This window comes from Molothrus ater, chromosome W, assembly GCF_012460135.2.
Source record: "Molothrus ater isolate BHLD 08-10-18 breed brown headed cowbird chromosome W, BPBGC_Mater_1.1, whole genome shotgun sequence".
Lineage (NCBI taxonomy): Eukaryota > Metazoa > Chordata > Aves > Passeriformes > Icteridae > Molothrus > Molothrus ater.
In genome coordinates, this window is record NC_050510.2 from 3,103,978 (window position 1) to 3,118,971 (window position 14,994).

Genomic DNA, 14,994 nt, shown 5'->3' on the forward strand with positions numbered 1-14,994 from the left:
GCTTCCACTGATGTTCTGAGAGTATAAGCTAATGATTTGCTTTTATTTTCCAAGAAGAAGGCAAAGCTTCTTCTTTCTTTTTTCTCTCTTTTCTTTCATTCTCTCTCCTTTTAACTAATCAGGGAGACAGGGTCTGTCAGGAGAACCTGTAGTTAGAATGAACTGTGAGCCGCCCTCCACAATGATAGGGATCTCAAGTATCCCCCCTTTTAGTTAAAAGGTAAGAAGTATCCCTTGACAAAACACAATAGTGTAGCTGTGTAAAGGGTGGAGAATACCATAACCTATTTATTTACTCTTTGAACAGTATACTTATAGGCATTTCTTATTCACTGTCACATATTTAGATGTTGTGCATTACTAATAGGTTTTGTGTGGATGTGACAGCCTGGTCAGAGAGTGAGAAAATGAGATTAGTTTTCTCACAGCAGACTTATGAGACTTTTTAGGGAGTTGTAGAGAAATGATGATAACTTATTAGTATAAACAACCTGCAAGTGGTGTTTTCCTACTCTGTTTTTCTGTTCTTCTCAAGGACTGTTTCTGAGAAAAGTGCTTTTGTTAATTAGCCAATCACGTGGAATGTATCAGAACTGTCTATAAAAAGAGAAGAGTTTTTCACATTAAATCTGCTGTTGTGCAAATCAGCCTGCTTGGAGTCTGTGCCGCTTTCTTACTCGATATCGACATCTGGTGACCGACAACGTGTATTGCACAAATTGGCCCCTCATGGATCACAGGACGGACGGAGACACCTGAAACCTCCGCCGGGACCCCTGCCAGACCTCCGCCGGCATCCCGCAGCGCATGTGCAGCCTGCCTGCATCTGGCCACCCTCTGCTTCCCCAGAGAGGTAACGACCTTTCCCCGCATCCTTCTGAAAGGGACTAGGTCCGTGGTTTTGCCCTGGTAGCTTAGACCAGCGGGCAGGGATGAATCCCCCAGCGCAGTGGACAGTCTGTGCTTTGCTGGGGTTGGGTGCCAGTATTTCCGCGATGGGAAACAATGCTTTTAAAGAAGAAGAGACTTTTTTTCCATGTGGAGGGACCTGATTTCCTTTAGGGGACTGTCTGTGTCGGATGATTCGCTTTGCGATTTATTAACATGGGCCAAGTCTTATGATTTCCTGGTGGATCTGGACGCTGCTTTTAGTCTGATCCTGTGGGAGGCATTGGGCCACAGGCTTGCAGAGAAGTTTTCTGGAGGGCACTTCACCGTGCCTCGACTTATGGCTGTGTGGAAACTCCTGTTCTGTGCCATCCCAGCACTGGATAGTGCATCGGAGAGGGGGAGTTCGGAGGGCGGGGATGGTACCGGCACCCCGGGGGGAAGGTCGTCAGACTGGGCAGCTGCCACCTTCTCTCCGGCTGCAAGCTTCTCTCCGGCTCTGCACGGACTGGCGGGAGGCGTGGGGACTCTCCGCAGAACCCATCTCTCATCTGGAGATTGTGTTCCACCAACAAGTCCTGGTCCCTACGTCTTTGAGAGGTCACCATCTTGTCTTTCTGCAACATCACTGCCGCCGAGAGTGATAGCCACATCTCGGCCGCGACTGGGAGACGGCACTTCTCCTCCTGCGCTGCTTTCGGCCCCTCCGTCGCCTGTGGGTTGGTTCTCCACTTTCCTGCAAAGAGCGGCTGGCAGGTCGCTGCGGTGGTCAGCCCCGCCCTTCCCCCACCTGCACACCGGGGACCGACTCTCTCACAACCGGCAGGAGGTGCAGTTCCCGGCTCAAGATCCCCCCCCGCAAAGTGGGTGAGGGTGGAGTTGGCTCCAGCATCGACGGTCGCCACGACAACACTGGTCACTCCATCAGCTTCCTTGTCGTTAACCACGGAGCCTGCGCAGCTGTTCTGGCCATGTCCATCGTCGATGCCTGCTGGAGAGTTTGCTCCAGCTGACGTCACACCCCCGGCCGGTTTCCCCCTCCTTTTCCATGGCACCTGGGCAGATGACAGCAACTGTGACCGCCACTGCAGTACCGTCTCTCCAAACAGTAAATCACACCGCAGGAGCTGTGTCCTTTCGTTCCCCTGCCTTTGGTTGTGGAGCAACTGCCTCCTCCTCCTCCCAGCACGGCAGCTGGCTTGGTTGAGTTAATGTCTTTTACACCTCTGCCAGTGCAGCCTGTAGGGGTGGCGATAGTGCCACCAGCCACGGCGGCACTGCCCACTGCCCCGCCTCCAGCCACGCCATCCGTGGCTGGGCCCCCAGCACCGACACAGCCAGCAGCTGGCCCCCCTGCATCTGGACTTGTAACTAGCCCTTCGGTCTCGCAGCCCGTGGTCAGCCTCTTAAGTCCAAACCCTTTAGCCAACCCACCACCCCCTGCTACCCACTGGCCGTCCTCCCCATCCCTAGATGGGGACACGGACAGCGACGACTGACAACAGCCAGTCTCCTGGTGGGGGCGTGCCCTGGTGGTAGACCGCTGGCACTGACAGGTGGAATCATTGTCCGCGAGTAACCTCTGGAATTCGCCTCCCTGTCGGGTGACCGTACACCCCCAGAATCCCCGCAGCTCTTGGGACGCAGTTAAGATGTGAGCTTCAGAAGCTGGGAATGGGGAACTGTTGGACAGGGCGGGAAGGCCACGGTGTACACCACACTTGCCTCAGGGGGAGGGGCCACAGGTGTCGGTCATATAGCTTGTCCAGCATCTGAAGGAGGAGCACGGGTGGTTCAGGAGGACCATGTTCTGCCTCAGGGCCAGGTGCAAGCTCTTCCTGTGTATAAGCCTGTCCCAAATTCAGGACATGCCGACAGGTGTGTTGTGATTGTCTGGTGGGTGATCCAGGATTTGAGAGACAAGGCTGCGAAAAATGGCCTTGGCTCTGTGCAAGTCATGCAGGCTCTCAGAGTGATAAACTTGGACCTGCTTGCTCCATTTGATATTAGACATATTGCTCAGGCACTGTTCCAGCCTGTGCAATATGAGGGTTTTTTTAAGTACTGCATGCAGGCTGCTGCAAAGGTTGCAGCAAGCAACAGGCTTCTGCCTCAGGGTGACCCTAGGTATGGCATGGGGGTGGATACTCTCCTCGGAGAGCAGGCCTTTTAGAATCCAGATTTTCAGGCTACCTGGGACTCTGCTGTTCTTGAGCAGTGTCAAAGGGTAGGATTTAATGCATTGTTAAAGACTATTGAGACGGCCTCCCCCAGGCCACAATTTACAATGATAGTTCAAGAGAGTTCAAGAGGCAGGTGAGCCTTTTTTTGCCATTTGCCGAGAAGCTTGCAGCTGCCCTGGAGAAACAGGTTGAGGTGGATGCCGTAAGGCAAATTCTATGCAAGCAGTTAGCTCCGTTTAACTCAAACAATGAGTGCCGGAAGATCATAGATGCTCTTCCAAGTGACCCGTTGGTGGCAGACATGGTTGATGCATGTGCCAAGACAGGTGCTGTAGACCACAGGGTATCTGCCCTGGCAGTTGTTACATGGCCAGGCCAGGTACCCTTAGGGGGTGGACAACAGAAGAGGAACAAAAATAAGGGCAAGAAAAAGCAGGGAACACCCAAACCAACAGGGATGGGTGCCTCCTTCTTGTGTGCTAGATGCCTAAGTGCAGGTCATTATGCACACCAATGCAAGGCTAAATTTCATGCTAGTGGCCAGCCTTTGGCAGGCCTGGGAAACGGGCCTAAGAGCACACAGGGGAATTGCACCTGACACAAGTGATTCCTCAGAGCACGGCGCCAGGTCAGGTTTGCCCAGCCAGCTCGGAGGCATCACCCATGGCTCTGCCAGCATGGATGTATGTACTGCTGGCGCAGCCATCTTAGAATCCTGTTGTGAACATAAGGTTCCTTTGGATGTGCTTGGACCTTTGGGACAGGGACTGGGCGCACTGCTTGTGGGGAAATCTAGTGTCACCCATCAAGGAATCTATGTTCACCCAAGGGTTATTGACTCTGACTTTTCAGGTCTGATTTTTTGCCACAGTTTTCATGCCCTCAAACCCCCCCCCCACACACACACCAGTCCGGCAGGGACTTGGATTGCTCAACTTGTTCTTTTTCAATCATGTGTCCCCAGGACTGACTTGCAGACTCATGGGAGTGGTGGCTTCGGATCCATGGGATGGCCACAAACCCTCTGGTCTGCAAACATTTTTGCTCAGTGACCCCAGATGGTGTGTACCCTGACCCTAGTGGGTGCCCACCCGCTGATGATTGAGCTTCAAAGTTTGATTGATACCCGGGCAGACGTGAAAGTCATCTCCCTCTCTGCGTGGCCTCCTGCGTGGCCTTTGGCTCCTGTGGGATTGCCCGTTGTAGGGGTGGGGGGTCCGGCACATACCATGATGAGCCAATGGTTCGTGCTCATCAGCAACGCAAATGGGCAGAAGGCTGCAGTTTGACCCTATGTCATTCCAATCCCAATCAATCTATGGGGGCAGGATGTATTGGCTGCCTGGGGGGTGCGAATTGGGACAGATTTTTAATTGGGACCACTGCGTTGAAGGGTGAAAGATATCCTCTGCTTCCTTTATGGTGGCTGGTGGACAAACCCATTTGGGTTTATCAGTGGCCCTTGACAGAAGAGAAACTGGTCGCCCTTCGTGAATTGGTTTAGGAACAACTGCAGCAGGGACACATTGAGCCTTCTACAAGTCCCTGGAATACTCCCGTCTTTGTGATAAAGAAAAAATCTGGGAAATGGAGGTTGTTACAAGACCTCAAGAAAATTAATGTGGTGATGGAAAGCATGGCGTCCCTGGAGCCTGGTATGCCCTCACCCACCATGATCCCAGCAGGTTGGGAAATCTTGATCATTGATCTGAAGGTCTGTTTTTTTACGATTCCTTTGCATCCTGATGATAAGCCAAAGTTTGCCTTCACAGTGCCTTCAGTCAAAAATGCCGAACCTGTGCAGAAGTATCAATGGAAGGCTTTGCCACAGGGCTGTCGCAATAGCCTGACTATCTGTCAGTGGTATGTGGCTCAGGCCTTATCCGGAGTCCTTGAGCAGTTTCCTGATGCATGTTGTTATTATTATATGGATGACATTCTGGTGGCGGCACCCACCCAGGATGAGTTGCTGAGGATACGGACTCAGCTGTTTGCTGCTCTGCGTTCTTATGGGCTGCAGGTGGCCCCAGAGGAGGTTCAACAGCACCCCACCTGCAAGTATCTGGGGTCAAAATTCTTGACCAAACCATTCAGCATCAGGAGGTGCAATTCTGCATGGGTAGCGCCTCAGCCTGATGTGATTGCGCAAGCCAAAGCGTTGCATTATTTTTTCCATCAAAGTGCACATACTTTGCAGAAACAGTTTCATTTGACGCCAACTGAGGCTCATGACATTGTTGGTTCTTGTGCTGAGTATTACAGCTTTGCTGCACCTTTACTGGGGGGGGAGGGGCGCGAAGTTTTGCCCGCAGCCGAAGAAGATTTTTTTATCTTCTGCGTTTTTGGAGCGTGCTCAGATGGAGTCGCTTTTCCCCCCCCCTCGTTGCTCTCAGGGGGGATGGGAGTGGGCAACGCTGCCCTGGCCAGCATCGCAGGCACCGCCCCGGCCAGCCCCGTGGACTCCGCCCCGCTCAGCGCCGCGGGCGGCATCGGTGCACGTGGCCCCGCCTTCCGGGCCCGCGGGGCCGCCCCAACCCGCCCTGCGGCTGCCTCTCCAGGCAGCCCCGCCCGCGGCTCTGCCGGTTTCTGTGCCTGCGCAGCCGACCTCAGAAGCACCGCTTCCCGCGGCTTCGCCTGTGTTGCTAGGCAACGCACTCGGTGACGACAGCAACTGGCAAACGGTGCCGCCCCCCCCGGCTGTCCTGCCACCTTCTGTGCGGACTCCGCCGGATTCTGCGACTGCGCTTCCGCGGCCGATCCCAGAGCCAGGGGCAGAAGCTGCTGCCAACCCCGTACCGCCCCCACCCGCCCCCCTGGCGGCCTCGCCGCCTTCCGCCAAACCGATCCCGGTTCGGGATGACGCTGACAACGGCGCCGAGCCTGCGGGACCCTCAGAGCCGCCCGCAGTCCTGCCGCCCCCAGCGGCACTTCCTGCAACAAGCGTGACTTCCCCCCCGAGTTTTTCAGGCTGTCCTGGGGCTGCCCTTGTGAGGGGAGCTGGGACAGAGGGAGGGGGCGCTGGCCTCTCCTTCCGTGGGGGAGGCGTGGCCCGATAGCTGAGTGCGGGCGCAGCCCGGCTGCCTGCTTTCAAACTCAGCGGTTTTGGCGGGTTTGTGGGCATTTGGTTGGCAGTTCCCCCTTGGAGGTTCCAGAAATGCCTGCCGTCCCTCGCGCGCCCCAGCGGCGAGGGGGAGGTGGTTCCCGAAAGTTCTGCCTTTGGTCCCCAGACCGGGAGGCAGATGGGAGGAACACCTTTTGCATTTGCATTGCAGAGGCAGGGGGAACAGTAGAAAGCCATCATCGCTTGCTTGCTGTGGGGAAAAAACATTCCCAGACCCGAGATGGAGATTCTCAGGACAGCTTCTATTCCCCCACTGCCGGCATGCGTCGGTGGTTTGGGTGGGAGGAAGCGTTTGGTCGCTCATTCTGCCATTGCACTGGCAGCAGGGTGCCAGGTTGTGACAACGCAGAGCCCACCTGGCGAGCTGGGCCTGGGCTGTTTGGCTTGGTTCCCTGGGCCAGGGCCACCACCCGGCCTCCTGTTGGCCTTGGGGGTTTTGCTTCCCCTGTCAGGTCCTGGGCCACCGTTTTGTGGGCCAGGTCTGGGGTTCCTGATCCTTCCAAGAGGGCCAGGGTCCCCCAGGGCCTCTCAGGCTGTCTGCTGCTGCTGCTCTTTCAAAACAAAAAAAAAAAATTAAATAAAAAGGGTTGAAAGAGCTGGCAGCAGCTCAAAAGCATTGAAGAGCCAAAAATTAGCTTCAGTCCAAGTTGTTCAATAAAGGGCTGTGACCAAGACATTCCAGAAATTTTCTCAAAATTGTTTGAAATTGTTTGATGACTGTCAATGGATTTTTGATAACTATTGATGGATTTTTCTGTAGCAATTTGTTGTTTCAGGATTCTGCAAGCCTGTTTCAGGACCAAAAGGGGCTTTCAGAGATGGCAAAGAGGAACATCTTCAGTCCATGGACTTTTCCTGAAACTCAGCTGTTTGGACTTGAATTTTCTTTGCATTGTTTTTGCATTTTCTTATATTGTAAGATTGTTTTAGTGATATGATAGAATTTTATGTTCTACAGGTGAAGAATTTCCCTGTTACATTCCACATCAGCACTTGATTGAGGTTTTTATTGGCAACAGATAACCTGTCAAGTGTTTGTTTTTTCCTCTGCATGAGCCCAGCAGAGAAAATTGTAAACATTTTTCTTTTTAATTTAACTAAATAAAAAAGGTGACGTCACAGACATCTTTTCATGAAAATCCTTTCATTAGGATTTTTCCTGCTGAGAAGCTGAGAAGCTTCAGCAACAAAATGTAAACAATGGTTATCTGCTGCTGTGGAATGCAACAGGTGCATCTGTGATTGGCCCATCTTGGATGTTTACAATTAATGGCCAACCACAGCCCAGTTAGCTTGGACTCTCTGTTCGAGACACAAACCTTTATTATTCATTCCTTTCTATTCTTAGCTTAGCTAGCCTTCTGAGATGAAACTTTTCCTTCTATTCTTTTTAGTATAGTTTTAATGTAATATATATCATAAAATAATAAATCAAGCCTTCTGAACATGGAGTCAATATTCTCGTCTCTTCCCTCACCTGAAAACCCCTGTGAACACCGTCACAGGGTATGCCTGTGTTTCCACAGATACTGGAGTGTGATGGGTACCTGCGAGATGTGTCTGCCCTAAATTGCAACACCAAAACCCGAATGTGGCCAACAGACAACCTCCAAATGATGATCAAGATGATGACCATCAATCAGATGGCCCCTCCACGAGTGGGGAGTGAACATTTTATCCTGCTTCTGAAAAAGGACTGTTGACAGGCTAAGACTGTCAGTTTTGAACAAATCAATAAGTAGTTACTATATTAGATTCACTATTGAGATTGTATTAGAATAAGTAAATGATTTAGGATTAGATAGCACACTTCTTGTAAGAGGGAATCACAAGATCCAATCTCTCTGACCATTTTTAATTGGCGTCCAATTGAGGAACCTCTGGAGCAGTGTTCGTTCTCCTTCCTGCAAGGGGCCCTGCAGAGGATTAAAAACACCGCCTCCATCTTTAAACAAAAAGGGGGACCTGTGGATGTGACATCCTGGTCAGAGAGTGAGAAAATGAGATTAGTTTTCTCACAGTGGACTTGCGAGACTTTTTAGGGAGTTGTAGAGAAATGATGATAACTTATTAGTATAAACAACCTGCAAGTGGTGTTTTCCTACTCTGTTTTTCTGTTCCTCTCAAGGACTGTTTCTGAGAAAAGTGCTTTTGTTAATTAGCCAATCACGTGGAATGTATCAGAACTGTCTATAAAAAGAGAAGAGTTTTTCACATTAAATCTGCTGTTGTGCAAATCAGCCTGCTTAGAGTCTGTGCCGCTTTCTTACTCAATAGCGACAGTTTTGTATGCAGATCCAATTGAAATTAAAGTTATGAGATAAGTTAGGAAACCTCTACTAACATTCTGCATTCATTAGTGCATTTGAAATTACTTCATTTACAAACTTACAAAGCCTTCCAGAGAAAGCAGTTTCCAAATACCTTGTGGAAATTTTGCACAAAAATGTTGTTAATGACATGACATCTTAATGATATCAGAAAGAGCTGAGCTGTTCTCTCTGTGTGGGAAGTTTGATACACTGCCTGATTGTATTGAATAATTTGGGCAATTCAGAAACTAGTTTAATAAGAATTTTTGTATTGTATTTCTAAATGCTGTTCATTATATCAGAAATCCTCTTGAATTTTGCCTAACAAGAGAGGAAAGATAGCGTCTTATTTAAGGAGCTGGGGGAAGGAGACTTGGGTTTGGTTTTTGTATTGCTCTCTTCAGAGAAGATGCAATAAATCTATACTTAGCCTTAAAAGAATAGAGGCACAGTATGAGACATATTAATATATCCCATGGGAACATGAGAATTTGAAAATTTAGCACCTCTTCATTTCAAAGCCTTCAGTCTCATCTACTGGAAAGTGCCTCAGCATTTTCTTTCATCATTCTGAGAACAGGGGACAGCCAGTCTATGCCTTGTTCTCTCTCTTTTTAGTACCTTTCTCTCTGGTTTTAGTTGGTATTCATTTCAAAAGAGAAACCTCTTTTCCTTATAAAGGAGATAGGCCAAATTTTTTTATATACCTGTTATGCTAAAATTGTTCTCTGCAAGAGAAGTACTTGTCCAAATCTCCGCAATCTAAATAAATGACCTCCCCTTTGTGCCGATTAAGCCTCTAGGAAAGACGAAACAACAAAAAGGTGCTCAGTTTTGTGCCTGCCATTGTAAGGTAAGAGGCAGGAAGCAAAAATCCAACACAGTCTTTCTTTAACCTTTCTTTTAAAACAACACTGTCTGATCCCACCCCAAAGGCACAGAGAGTAAAATACTACCTAGAAGTGGCAAGGTGGTAACAAGCAGTACAAATGTCCTACTACTCTCTTTCCAGAAGAGCTCTGGGGAGTGTTTTACACGTATATGCCAGTGTGTATCTATGGGGACATGTGTACCAAGGTGTGTAAGTCTACACATACAATACCTGTGTGTGCCAGTGTGCACGACACTGGGTGCACACACACAAGTACCAAGGTGTACACGTGTTATGTGCATTACTATATACATGTGTGTTAAATTACCCCCTCTCAGGTGTGACTAAGTTTGTCTACAGCTCTGTGTTTGTGAGTGTGCACAGGCTCTACAAGTGTGAGCATAGCCCTGTGTAAGATATGTGTGTTGATGACATTACACATATTAGTGTGCACAGATTTATATACTTGCGTTAATGTACACAAGTTCTACATACAAGCAAGTCTTGTGTTTGTGAGTGCATGTGCATTGGTAGAGACTGTACATGAATGTCTCTGTGGCACACATGTGCTAGCATGTGCAAGTAGAGCGTGCACAGCTCCATGTGTGTGTACAAATGTGTGCTGCTTACAAGTACCTCTGTACTCCAAGATTCTGTACCAATAAACAAGTACCTGTGTGTGTGTACTACTTCTGCACATACCCCTATGTGCAGACATGGACTGGGCATGCCCAGAAACATGGCTCTGGATGCACAACTCAGTGCATCCGGTTGCTGACTCACCTGAGAAAACAAACGTTTGTTTGTGTGTGTCAATGTGTATGTATCACTACTGAGCTCTACTGACCAGAGGAGCCCCTAACTCCCTGTGTACAATATGTAGAGTTCAACTTAGCTTATAACAGAGATACAAACCAACCCATTCAAACTGCTGTTATTTATATTCTTACCTCGTGCCTTAATTTTGCTGTAGACTTGTTAGAACTTATAAATGTGTGAACTCATTCTCGTATATTGATAGACTAACACTACTCCCCTGTTACTGTACTTTGTGAAAGACAATTGAAAGCCTCACAAGACTACTCTACATGCTTTAGATAACTGTTTAAGTAACATTTTAAACAGAGAATTAAAATTATATTAGTCATTAATATAATTGTCCTATGAAAATTACAAGTATCTGTTAAGGAGAGGAACAGTGAAAAGCACTAAAATGATTTTTAAAACATTTTAAAATTTCTAAAGTGAGCGGTTGCTTCTCACAGAAACAATGAGAAATAATTATTCTTTCTCTTGTTATTAGATGCATCTATATTCATACAACACAAACTTTTCACTTATCCTCTTGTGATATTTAAATATTTTTATAGATTTTTCACTATTAACTGTAAAGTGAGAAATAATCCTGAGGCAGGGGGTTAGAAATTTAACTTGGGGTAGAAATCAATTTTGGAATTAGCTGAAGAGTGCTGTTTTAGCTTGTTTAGTCTATAGCCTGCTAAACTTATTTAGTCTGCTAAATTGCTGAGCTCGCAAAAGGCCTGCAGAGAGAACAGAGGAGATTCAAGGCTACTTAGAAAGGAATGCAAGCTTCCAAGCTGAAGAGAGATGAGGAGGGGTCCCACCGACCTTGGAAAGAAAACTCAAGCTGGGTTGCAGGCACAGTGGACATTACAGTGACGTTACTGGAGAACTGCGCAGGCTCATAAAAACTGATAAGACGGTTTTAATACAAAACGGGGCTACAAAATGAATATGCATGAACCTATCGTGAAACTTTATGCATATGCAACAAGTTAAGGGATAAAATATACTCGGGAATTCTTGGGGGTGCACATGTCCTTTGAGGGAGCTATCCTGCATGCGTCCGGCACTGAAATAAATCATACTGGCCTTACAACTTTTACAAGTTGTGGAGTTTTTTTCTGCAAATCACCCATAGGGTTAGAATTAGAAATGCAGAATTATCAAGAAATGTTATATGAGCAGGAGATTAAAATGTTCTCATATTTTTTTACTTCCTTGAAAGGGTGTGTTAGTTTAACACAACCTGGCTTTTATCTGGGGCGGAGGAAGACACAGAGGCTGCTTCTGAGAGAAAAGTTCCTTGAAACTTTTATGTCCAGCAGAGCCAATCCCTGAAAGCTCTGATGATGGACATATTGGCTGGCCTGATTAGAGAAGTTTGTAACACCTCTGTGATGACATATTTAAGAATGAAAAAAAAGCATGCAATCTCTCTTTCTTCCTCCCCTCAGAAGGGTGGCAAGGGGGCTGCCAGGCCCCTTCCCTGAATGGCTGCCGGAGCCCTTCTCAGCCGGGGCCATTCCGCCAGGGGGGCCATCCCAGTGCCATGAGCAGCCACATGGCCAGGATCAGTGCTGGGAGCACCCATGTGGCCGAGACGGTGCCGCTGAAATCGCGCAGCCAGGGGGACTTGGTTGGGGTGGTGCCATGTGGCTGCTGCTCTCTCAGCATGGCTTGCAATGAACTTTACTTGCTTAGCTGGTTTTAACCAGCCATGCTGCAGACAGAAAGGCAGGAGTGGCAGCAGTAGCTTTTCTTTTTTTTCAGTGCCTCGCATTAAAAAAGGCACTGAATGAAGCTGGCGGCTGCCACTGCCTGCATGGTGCCAGCAGGGCACCATGGCACATGGCCAGCAGGTGAGGGAACTTGACAACAAAAAAACCTATGGAGACCAATTTTCTCCCAAGACAGAGAAAAAGAAAAGGTGAAGACATGTGAGGAGAACAACATGGTGACACTAAGGTCAGTGAAAAGAAGGGAGGGGGGAAGGAGGTGCTCCGGGCATCGGAGCTGATCTACAAGCCGTGGTGAGGACTATAAAACAACAAACTGTTTCCCTTTAATTCATGAAGTGCATAGGGGGATGTAGAAGTCTACCCACAGCTCATGAGAAAAAGGTGCTCACATTGGAGCATGTGGATACTTAAAAGCTATAACCTAGTGACAAACTTGAAGAGAGAAAGAGGACCCTTGCTTCCAGAGATAGAGGAAGAGGACCCTTGATTTTATACTAGAACAGCTCATCCTTAAAAACTGTACTCCATGAGCTAAATGACCCATAAAAAACAGTTGTGGGAAGACTGTTTTGCCCGTGGAAGGGACTCACATTGCAGCAGGTTTGGGCAGGACTGCTACTTGTGAAAATTAGAATGGCATTGGAGAAGTTCACAAAGAACTGTCTCCCATGGGAAGGATCCCACGGCATAGCAGAAGAGACTCCTCTCCCTAAGCGAACTGAAGAAAGATTTTTAGAAGTGACAAACTGACTAAAAACACCATGTTTTGTCTCCCTGTGCTGTCGGTGGGAAGGAAAAAAGGGCTGGGGGGAGGGGAAGTGTTCTAAAGGTTTATTTTAATTCTTATTATCCTCTTTTAATTCTGTTAATAAATTTTTCTTTATATATTTCAAGTTTTGAGCCTGTTTTGCCCTTAAAGTGTTTCTTTCCAATCCTTACCTCAACTCATGAACCCCTTTAGTTGTTTTTTTCCCCTCCTCTGCTCAACTATAGCAGAGGAGAATGAATAAATGATTTTTCGTGGGTGCCTGGCACTTAGCCAATGTCAAACGCGGACAAAGGGAAAGAGATAACATTTACCTCTGTTATCTCTGGCAGGAATGTCATTCTTAATAGGTGCCATGGTTTGTCGACTCTGTAAAAGAAAGAAATATCTGTTATTTGATCACCTTATTATTGAAAATGTAAACTGCAGCCCTACCTCTGCTTCTTTCCAGTAAATAAAAATAACATGACATCAATACAAAGAAGTGATTGCTGCCAAATCCTTCCCATAAGAGCCCAGGGTGAAGACTGAACTATGTATACTGTTTCAAAACAACCTCCAAAACATTTTCTATATTTTTCCTTGAGATATATTTAGTTATATAAATATTAGTCCCCAACTCCCTTTCTGCCAAACCTGTTCTTATAAAATTGTTAGAAACCCCTATTCAGCATAGGAAAAAGAAAGGAACACATTTATCAAGTAGTTCCACAGACACAAAAGTTAGATTTAAAAATTCAAGCATAACAACGTGTGTAGGAGTACTGAAAGTTTAATATGAACATGCTGCATAGGTATTACCAACCTTCACGATTTTGTTTACTTTAGCTGCTGAAGTAGATGGTGGTGTCTCTGGACTAGGTTCAATATCTTCATCAGGTGCAAGATCTGGGTTAAGTGAAAATATGCTCTCCAAGTCAATCTGTGTAAAAGAATATAAAATACATTTATGATTCTTAGAACAATATTTACCCTCTCTATTTCTCCTGATATTTTGAGAATAAACAATAAATATATTTAGTGCTTTTACCCCACAATTTTTTTAATTTTATAACCTGAATGATCTTATTTTATTTTCACTAAAATCAGTGTAAGCTTTGGTCTTCATGTAAGTTGAAAACAGATCCTTCAGAAAAGATAGTAATTAAAAATAACCAATTGTCAAAGCCTGGACAACAAGGAGTTAATGCACTGCTATGTCTCAAACACTGATAGCTAAGCAAGTGGGCAAGTTAGAACAGGATGTGGCTGGAGAGGAAGACCATACAAAAGGTAGGGCAGCACCTTTCTGCGGCCCACTTCCCTGTTCTGGTTCACGGTGACTTCACAATGACAGTGCAAGCGCAGAAGTGGGGTCAAGAAATAGGCATAAACTGTGGACAGAAGGCCAATCCAATAGAGGAGGATTGAGACCACCAAAGACCCTCATAGTGCCCCAACCCATTTCCAGAAAGGCTTAGAAGAGCAGACTGTGCATGCTACTTCATTGACGAGGAGAGCAAGAAACCTAATCCTAAGGCGGGGAAAACTTATCTATAAAAAGATACCCCCACAAAGCCTGGGTGGTACCTCCAGGACCTTGAACACCCCATCAGCTGGATCAACACTGGAACCAGGACTGGTGATCTCCTTTCCTCTCCTACCTGATCTCTCATTCTCTCTCTATTCCTTCTTTTCTTCTATTTCTCCTACTACTAGAAAATAAGGACAAAACTTATACCAATTTCCACACCAAGTGTATGATTTGATAATAAAACTTTGTAAGCTTTTTCAGACCCTTCTAGCTTTTGACATTTTCAACCACAGGCATCTATGAATCTTGGGTGTTCCCTTCTTCTTAGGAGTGGGATGTGATACCAATAAGTATTGATAATTCTGTAAAGTGATTAAACTAAAACAGAAGTAGCTAGTATTACTGTGGTAATTTGTCAGTTACTGCAGAATATGAAAGACATTTTGTAACATAAAAAGAAAGAGACCTCAATTATTTGAAATTTCCCAGACAGTGCAAAAGAAACAGATGAACTACAATCACCCAAGAAATAATAAGCAGAGTTGAAGCCACATCAAATTTATGATGCTATTTTTTTCCTTGTAAGTGCTCCTCATTCAAAAAGCTGCAAAATGTAAGGGGGATAAGACAGGAACTTAAAAATAACCGGCTTCAGATCGATTGAAACTCAGTTTCCTAAAAATCTTAAATAGCTTTGGTCTCTATAGACTGCTACTTCCTCTGGCTGGACCTTTCAAAGACCTCACTACTCTATGGATTCTGTGTCTAGCAAGATGAGTTCACCTGATGAGATCACC

The 14,994-nt window shown here is 46.7% G+C and overlaps 1 protein-coding gene across 12 annotated transcripts in view; it reads right to left on the bottom strand.

The window, feature by feature from the left end:
• LOC118701490 (kinesin-like protein KIF2A) overlaps nt 1-14,994 on the bottom strand; it is a 158,507-nt gene that overhangs the window by 71,391 nt on the left and 72,122 nt on the right. For all 12 annotated transcript variants that reach the window (XM_036406124.2, XM_036406123.2, XM_036406122.2 and 9 more), the window contains exons 3-4: nt 13,490-13,606; nt 12,999-13,053 (exon numbers count right to left, since the gene is read on the bottom strand). In XM_036406124.2, coding sequence (XP_036262017.1) covers nt 12,999-13,053; nt 13,490-13,606 — 172 coding nt within the window. The remainder of the gene's footprint in view (nt 1-12,998; nt 13,054-13,489; nt 13,607-14,994) is intronic.